Genomic DNA, 9,080 nt, shown 5'->3' on the forward strand with positions numbered 1-9,080 from the left:
CTTTCCTAAGAGAAATTGTCCGATAGACGAAATTTTCGGGATTGACTCAGTGAAAAGAAATTCTTCGGTCTCGGACAAGAGGAGAATCGCAGCGAAACTGACCACTGGCCACGGTGGGTTGCCCATGCCTGTTCTACGCTATCGAACCTTGATCGTTATAGTCATAAAATTATTTTGTACTAAGAACTGTTTATAATTTTGTATCTAATCTCTGTAAATATCAAGCAGATTGTCTATGAGTAATAAAGCTTGAACAAACTCGATTTAAGTAAACTATATATAAACGGGGAAAAAAGTATAAAAATATATACATATATAAAAATTATATATATACATATATATATAAATACAGGTATTTATAATACATCTATATTTTATTTAGTCGTAAGGCAGCGAGCGAAGGGATTGTAAGTAAATTTCGCGTAAGAGCGGATCGGTAACGTAACAATGTACAACGATCTAGAAATTATTTGTATTAAAAAGACGACAATTAAGGGACAAATCATAAAAGTATACATGTTATTCAGTAGCCGTGTATATATATAATATATTATACATATATATACATATACTATACATCTAGAATCTAACTAGTCATGTACGACACTTTATAAATTAAAGTGTATCCCTGACAACAAATGCAAAATGCAACGTGTGCTGTTTTTTGACTATTCTTGCTTGGATATAGAGGTGATAAAAGATACATAATGATGCGATCGGTGACGGTCGAACTTTTCAAGCAATTATTATCAATTTCGATTTTGCCACAAAGTTTACTCGGCTCGATTACGATCGCTGCGTATACGGTGTGGGCAAATTCGACCGAGGACCGCAAACTTTTGTGCGTCGTAAACCGGAACACATCATTTATATAATGACCAGGTGTATATCATTAAAGAAACAACATACAACTTGTAAGTTCCATTATCCATTATTCATGAAGCACAACGATAAAATCTATTTGTATTGGAAAGTCAAAGTTACACTACTTATTTCATGGAAGTCCTATTATCCCGCAAACTCTCTTTGCATTAATTTTATATTGATTTGTACGACAATCAATAATTGCGCTTGTTCGGGCGCGTAGTGAATACGCCGAACGAACCGCCGTATCCGTCCAGAGAAGACGCGAGATCTCACGTGCGGCTCCGCTTTGTTTTTTCGATTGTGTAGCGGCCTGGCTCTGGCTTCGTAATTGAACGCGGACTAGCTCGCCGGATAAGGGGTTCGATGGAAGGCTCAGAGACAGTAATCAGCTTATTGTAATATACACTAAAACGTTTATTCGATATGATAGATATAAAGTGACGGAGCGCGGTGTACAGAGAATGGTAGTGCTGATGCACTCGGCGCGATCTGACGGACTCACGGAGCGCGGTTTTACATATGAGGCATACGGAAATGAAATGCGGTATATACAGAAAACGGAGGGTAGCGGAGTCCCGGGGCTACAGCAGCGAGAACTCTCGTTGCGAGGTCGAGCGCGCTCGACCCTGATATCCGTGGCCGTCGAGAGTTAGACTGGGCAGGAGTTCGGGGACACCTGAGAATATTCAGTCGAGGCTCAGAACTCCGGACCCCGTGTGGTGTGTCGCTCTAGGAGTTTGGATATGATAGGTTTCGTCGGGAGCAGCGGAAAGCTGTGGCGGAGACGAAGTGCCGGCTCCTGTCGGAGCGCCGGCTTAAGGGGATGCTAAAGCCGTCCAAATTACCGACAATTATATTATTTCAACGCTCTCATTTTGAAACCGCTTTACAGATCGCAAAATCCTTTTACAGGAGTAAAGTAGAGGTACTAATGAAGGGTACTTGTCAAATAATTAGTAATAATTGAAAAAAATTTTAAAATGCTGTCACCTCATAACCTTATTTTCTGATATAAACAGTTGTGTACGTAATATGTACAAAATTAAACTTTCCCACCCTTCAGAAGACGTGCACAAACAATAACGTACCTTTGAAATTGAGATTGAAAGCCTGGAATAAAAATGAGAACGTTGAAACGATCGTGTATATTTTTCACAAAAACAGGGGGTACAAACTACCTCATAGAAGTTAGCCGGACAATTTCGACTTACGACATTTTTTTTTTACGAATCGATTGTTAGTCGTTTGTTATTGATTGTTAGACTAATTAGAACGTTTGTTAGTTAATAGTTTTTACGTAATCACAAAAATAATTTTTAGTGTTAATTTAGCCGGTAAATATAGAATTCTTTACAATTTTCGATTCAAACCGTGGTCAATCGATGCGGAATCGTTTGTTAGTTCCGAATATACTAAGTAAAACGTTTGTTAGATCACGGTTTCGCTAAAAAAAGCGAAAAACTGTATATCGTTTAGCTGCCGGAGAGTGGGGGTGAGACGTAGAATATGTGGTGGTTTCGGAACGCATTACGTAGTTTATCAACACGGGAAACGTGCTTAACCTATTTTCAGTTTATTTGTCAGATTAGCATAGCATTGTACTACGACGCAGTTTACGAATATTCCGAACCGAGAATATTACGAACAGAAACCTCAACGGAGTAAAGTGAATAATACCGTATACCATAGAGAAGACAGTAAACGAAGTAAATATATGCAGAGAAGTCGCGGACGGCTTGCGTATATATTTCGATTTCGCATATTACCTCATCTCCTGTTATATAGGTAAGAAAAAGAGCAATATATTTTTCTGTAAAATCTTCCTTGCTAAGCAACGAACAATTAATGAGTAAAATTAAGGCTAGTATACATAGTCGGTTCTTATTTCAAGACAATGGCTTAAGGTTGATAATATATACGGCTCTGTTATATCTAACAATCAAGTGATTAGTTTATAATATCTCTCTCTCTTAAGATTACTCCAGCCGGCCTTAAATATAAAAGATCTGACAATAAAATACTACCCTACAACTTTATTAAGTGTTCCATTAAGATCTGCTGTGAGAAATTGATCAATCACAATCGAATGTGAGGAAAATAATTAACTATGATTGATTAATTTCTTAGGACTTAAGGATTACTACATATATCTTAAGGATTACTAATTATATATCTTCAGCTTATTTTCTTAATTGTTGCAATTTGAAGTGTTATCGAATTAGAAGATTGCAAAGAAATTAATTAAATTAGGGACATCGCGGTGCGGTGTAGTACAGGAGGTGAGATTTATTGCTAAAAGAAAATCATTTAAATCCTTTTTTATTTTTGAAATAGCAAGTAGACTGTTCATGACGTTCAGATATTCTATCAAATCCATTATTGAAATTAATTAATCTGCAATCATCTGACGACGATGAAATTCTATCGTTTTTCTTCGAAATTTTCTCGTTTTTTTCGTCTCGCATATAATTTATTATATTTCATGTCGTGGCTTTCAATCATTGACGTTAACGTTAATCGAGGACGTGCCGGACGTACGATACGTCTACCTCCTGGCCGATTTTCGGGCGAGCCAAGTTATCCTAGCATACATGCAACGTATAACTTGTACTTTTATTCATCGATTCTTCGGGTCTCTGTCTAACATTCTCGTCCTTGGAGAATCACGTGGTGTTAGAAGCTCGTCACCGCAGGTGCGGAACGCGTGATCGAATATTTACGAAATCAGACAAAGACATTCCATGCCTGCGAAGACAGGCCGTTGATCACGTTTCGATCACGCGTTTCACGCGCGGAAACCGTTCTTCGGTCGCGGCCAGGAATTTAGTGAGCCTTCAGAAGCCACGAGAGTGACACGTCGAGCGCGATAATCCGAAACTGTAAAATAAAGTGCTCCTATCTACCAACGACGATTCAGTTGATTGAATTTCCTCTCCCGTTTGCGGACTGACTCCGACCGGGAGATTATTGCGCCCCGACGCGTACAGTGCGGACCGGCAAAATTACGAACAACATATAAACATTCACGTGGACTGTTTTGCTTCCAGGATGGAGAGCAGATTCGGCGATAGGCGGCATTCAAGTGAGGTGAAGGACAAGCAAGATCTACCAAATAAAAATAAGGTAAGCTAGCAATTAATTTTTAGTTAATATATATTACAGATATATATAAGCTATAAAGCGTTTGTGCCAGATACATTTTTCAACAACTAAGAACTATTCCTGCTGTTTGCATTTTATTTACTTTTCATATTTAAATTAAAATTATACAAGGATTGTATAATTTAAATTTATGTTAAAAACTAATCTTTTTCTGAAAACAAATATTATACAAATATATCACTGACTTTTTCTTTATTTTTATCTGTGTTTTAGGTTGAATTAAACATGGAGAAAAAGCCAAGTTTAGGATCGCTAACATTAAGCATTACGGATAGTTTTTTGATAGCGACCAATATTTGCTCAACTAAATTAACCCAGAATGTAGACTTATTAGATTTACTTAATTGGGCATCGCACAATACGGACTTAAAAGAATCTTTAGCTGCTTCAATGAAAGTTGACGGGGAGGAAATAGTGAAGTTTCTGCAGGTAAAATAAATCTGATTTAACGAAAATTAAGATTACGTACATAATAAAAAATGTTTTTATAAGGGAAAATTATATTGAAATTATTACGTTCCAGGATGTTTTGGATGCTTTATTTATTATCTTAATGAGTAATATTCAGACAGTGATGTCTACGATGACATGGTCTTTGAGTGCCTTTTATATATTATCGGACTCGTATCCGATAGAAAGTACCAGTACTTCCAGCCAGTATTAGATTTATATATTTCTGAGAGCTTCTCTGCAACTCTTGCATATAAGACATTAATTGCGGTATTACGCAAGCGTATAGATAACGTCAACAACGGCGATGGACAGGAACGAGATTTATTGCTTAAGACAATGAAAAGTCTGCAATACTGCATGAGATTTATTGTCGAATCTCGTCTTTTATTTACTGAGTACGTTTTATTTGTCATTACAATTCTTTTTTCATACGTTATATAATCGTTAATAAAACGATTGTCTAAATACGACAATATAATAAATATGGCTGTGAATATCTGTTCCAAAAAAAGAAGTATGCATGATTTTTAATGGACATTTGTAATTTATTTTTAAAGGTTAAATCAGGATGAAGAAGAATTCTCACAAACCTTAACTGATCTATTACGGTCTATCGTTAATCTCATGAGTCATGAAACAGATGGTACTCTGTTGGTTCAAGACGCCTGTCTCAAGTACCTACCAACGACGATACCTCATTTATTAAGAGTTTATAGCGGCAAGCAATTAAGCACAATTTTAACAGATTTACTCGTGACTCTACCAACGGGTAGATTAACTAAACAAAAAATGATGACGGTAAATGACATCGTCCACAATCCGCTTTTTTTAAATGTGGACTGTAGAACGATTTTATTGCCAAGAATTACTATACTTGTGAGAGACTTACTGGAGTCCAAGGAGGAGGTAAGACGTTAGTATAAAGTATGCTATTTTCTAATGCTATTTCCTAACTTACAGTTTAAACGAAATGGAATGTTTATTACTTATCCATATCTCACAACAAATAATATCAGTTCATACATTTATTCTCACAATACTTTATGATGAATCCTAATTACATCTGCATATAACTGCATATCAAATTTGATCATATTCATAAATTTTTACTTACATTTAATATTGTTCAGTGCGTCGTACGATATCATTGTTCGTGCTTTCCGTGCAGCTTGTGATCTTTCTGCCACGCATCTTTCTATGAATTATCTCTCTTAAACTTCTCTTTTTACAGAGGATGTCTCTTTATTTTTATTTCTTAAATTGTGATAGCTACATTTTTTATTAAATTCTGCTAGTTGATTTTTTAATTTTACATTTTAAGAAGAAATAGTTGTACATGTTATAAATTGTGATCTCAGAATATTCAATAATAATAAAGATTAGTAGTAGAAAATACAAATGTATTGAAAGACATCCTTTATTTATTCTTGATAAACATATCTGATCGTGTTTATAATAATTGACGAATTAATAACTATAAGACATACAGAGGTAAAGAAATATAAGAAATTTTATATTTTATTACTATAATTTATCACGCGGTGCAATCTTTCGAACATCCCTCATTATTATAGCGACACGCTAATTTTCTTGGAATTTTTGATTGCCGAAAAAAAGATCTCCTGATCTCGGCAGACCAGGCAGCGACCTGGATTTGAAATTACTGTGATTATATAATTGTAATCTACAGTCGCAATAATCCATAGTAGATTTGGTAGAATATTTCTGAATTTCGATATCTTTGGACCATTGAATACTTTTCTAGAAACATTATGTATCCTGTACACATTTTCTCGATAACGAAAAATGTTTAAACGTTTGTAAAAAAATTATCTTCATTCCAGGACACTCGACGAGCTCCGGTTTTCCCTATCGATGACGACGGTGAATGTTTGCCAAGGATATGCGCCAGAAGATGAACAAGATCTCTTCAACAGAAAATTGAATCGCTCAGCATGCCGAGTATTTTCCGCAAGAAGTAAACTCCCCTTTGTGTCTTATAGCAAGAAATTCTGTGTGAGAAAATCGAGTATCACGTCGGCAAGAGATTCGCGAGTGCAAGCACAAAAAATTGTTGTTAGGCATAAATGTATAATGTTGTTTCAACGAATGTTAACTTATTTTTTTATCGCGCTAGCTCTATGAGTGACGTGTAAATTATTTTGTTTAATCATTAACACGGTCTGAAGAGTTTAGAGATGAGAAAAGACGAATGTTTTTTCACGTTTTGTAAAATTCGGATGTCCATTGTGTCTGCACTCTCGCAGCGTTTGGAATTTTCTCACTTTCTCATAATCCTCTTTAGGTAAAAGAAAAGAAAAAGAGTAAATTCAAAACGCCACGATTAACAGTAATTAATGTTTAATTTCGAAGTCTGTCACTTTACATAGTAATAAACAAACGTCATAGATCATATATCATATCAAATTGAATATCGCATATCCGCATATACATATATATATATAATACACAAGTGTTTTCCTTGTAGAATAATTTACAAAATCAGACTGTCTAGAAATACAGTTGCGTCCTGTTCCTGCTCGGTTCTGTTTTCCGTTATTTTTTTCTTTCTTTTTTTATATAATCACAGCTTATCCTGATACGTAAAAAAAACATTGCTATTGTATTTTCCTTTTTCCGTTCGATAATTAATCGACACAATCAGAGAGTTTCTCTGAGACATTCGTAAACTGCGATATGAGAATTAAGGTTTCTCTGGGATATTCGTAAACTGCGTCGTAGTGAAATGCTGTGCCAGAGATTCTGGAATATTTATCACAGTAGGTTGCGCCGGAAGTATAAGCTGAAATAAATATCAGTGATATATTTGTATATTTGTTTTCAGTGAAAGATTAGTTTTTAACATAAATTACAATCCTTGTATAATTTTAATTTAAATATGAAAAATAAATAAAATGCAAACAGCAGGAATAGTTTTTAGTTGTTGAAAAATGTATCCGGCACAAACGCTTTATAGCTTATATCTGTAATATATATGTATATTAACTAAAATTTAATTACTAGCTTACCTTGTTCTTAATACTCATTAGGTCATAATCCTGCTCTAGAATCCGTTTTAATGTGCTATCTGTAGCAAGATCATCGCCTGGTTTCATACTGGCTCCAGATTGGCTACCACCACCCACTGTGTTCATCGTTACTCGTTTCACCCATGTAATCAGAACTACTCTCTGTATCCTCTTCTATGTTTACGTCCTATAAATTACAAATGTAATTCTTATAAACTTTTCTTACTTTCGCAATCCTCGGTCTGCAATATCATACGGATAAATTAAATCATGCAGTAAATTAAACCTTTCATAGCGCGGCAACGTTAAGAAAATTACGCCCTCACAACACGATAGTCAATCAGCGTTACACATATTTTTCAAGTTATTGCTACTATCTCTTTCTGTTATTAAATTATAAAAGTTCTGAAACGTCCAAAATCAAATTTGTAACTTGAAAATGAAACTTACTTCTGTATAATAATCAGCGTGTTGGCCTGAACTGCCATCTTCGGAAATTCCGGTCGTAGATGATGCAGCTCGACTGCCACCGCTTCTCGCTCTACGACGAGGTTCTTGATGCTCTGTTTCGTTTCGATTAAGCGCTTTGACATCTTATGGCTTCTCTTTTTGCGTTTGTCCCAAGACAGATTCCAACCCTTACACAATGACAAAATATATTTATATTTCTTTAATGTGTACTTTAATATGATTTGTACAAGATTAAGTAGCTTCGCTAATGCTTTTCTAACTTACTTGGAAGTGCATGAAGTATTCCACTGCTTTTCTACCTCTTAATGACATCAATGACATCAAGCATCTGCAAACAATTTTATAGTTAGTTTAAACTGCGAGTTTCCGTACGATGACAAAATTACTTATATCTACTTGTACATACAATATAAGTTTATTTCTATATTTCATAAATCTGTAATTTAATGTAATTGTTCAAATACAACTTTAGTAGGTTACCTCTCTACTTTTGCAATCTATATCTCTTTCATATTGCAAGGATACTTTTTACTAAGTTCAGAATTAAATTTGCATTTTACACTTACCTATATTTTTGCACGTGAAATGTAGCCAGGTATTAGGCATAAACACAAATCTGACAAATAAATTAAAAATAGGTTAAGCACGTTTCCCGTGTTGATAAACTATAACGTAATGCGTTCCGAAACCACCACATATTCTACGTCTCACCCCCACTCTCCGGCAGCTAAACGATATACAGTTTTTCGCTTTTTTTTAGCGAAACCGTGATCTAACAAACGTTTTACTTAGTATATTCGGAACTAACAAACGATTCCGCATCGATTGACCACGGTTTGAATCGAAAATTGTAAAGAATTCTATATTTACCGGCTAAATTAACACTACAAATTATTTTTGTGATTACGTAAAAACTATTAACTAACAAACGTTCTAATTAGTCTAACAATCAATAACAAACGACTAACAATCGATTCGTAAAAAAAAAATGTCGTAAGTCGAAATTGTCCGGCTAACTTCTATGAGGTGTACAAACTCCCATGCTAAAACGAAGGACGGATGTACATTATCGCCATCTGCACTATGACCCGGAAAATG

General features: G+C 35.0%; 1 protein-coding gene and 1 long non-coding RNA gene across 3 annotated transcripts; one reads left to right on the top strand and one right to left on the bottom strand.

Annotated features, from left to right (window-relative positions):
• Window positions 1-2,426: 2,426 nt before the first annotated feature.
• On the top strand, window positions 2,427-7,510 carry LOC143896665 (dedicator of cytokinesis protein 5-like). The gene is made up of 6 exons (XM_077404636.1): window positions 2,427-2,652; window positions 3,915-3,990; window positions 4,243-4,458; window positions 4,553-4,877; window positions 5,040-5,388; window positions 6,327-7,510. Exons 1-4 carry the CDS (start codon window positions 2,582-2,584, stop codon window positions 4,691-4,693), a joined length of 504 nt encoding a protein of 167 aa, XP_077260762.1. The 5' UTR covers window positions 2,427-2,581; the 3' UTR covers window positions 4,694-4,877; window positions 5,040-5,388; window positions 6,327-7,510.
• Window positions 5,884-8,849, bottom strand: LOC143896667 (uncharacterized). 2 transcript variants are annotated; one of them, XR_013256726.1, is made up of 5 exons: window positions 8,549-8,849; window positions 8,247-8,310; window positions 7,962-8,149; window positions 7,512-7,698; window positions 5,884-7,285 (listed from the first exon to the last, which is right to left on the bottom strand). It is a non-coding gene; the product is annotated as an uncharacterized LOC143896667 (long non-coding RNA). The 2 variants fall into 2 exon arrangements; XR_013256725.1 differs by having other exon boundaries at window positions 6,889-7,285; window positions 7,512-7,753.
• Between the last annotated feature and the right edge of the window lie 231 nt (window positions 8,850-9,080).

The sequence above is a fragment of the Temnothorax americanus genome, unplaced genomic scaffold (assembly GCF_048541705.1).
Source record: "Temnothorax americanus isolate GAGA-0224 unplaced genomic scaffold, ASM4854170v1 Scaffold19, whole genome shotgun sequence".
In the NCBI taxonomy this organism is placed as follows: domain Eukaryota; kingdom Metazoa; phylum Arthropoda; class Insecta; order Hymenoptera; family Formicidae; genus Temnothorax; species Temnothorax americanus.

Excerpts from the sequence above, each read along its gene's own strand:
- LOC143896665 (XM_077404636.1), top strand. The coding sequence starts at position 2,582 with ATGCAGAGAAGTCGCGGACGGCTTGCGTATATATTTCGATTTCGCATA. Across the intron at positions 3,991-4,242 it reads ATCTACCAAATAAAAATAAG|GTTGAATTAAACATGGAGAA; the intron begins GTAAGCTAGCAA and ends TCTGTGTTTTAG. Across the intron at positions 4,459-4,552 it reads AAATAGTGAAGTTTCTGCAG|GATGTTTTGGATGCTTTATT; the intron begins GTAAAATAAATC and ends ATTACGTTCCAG.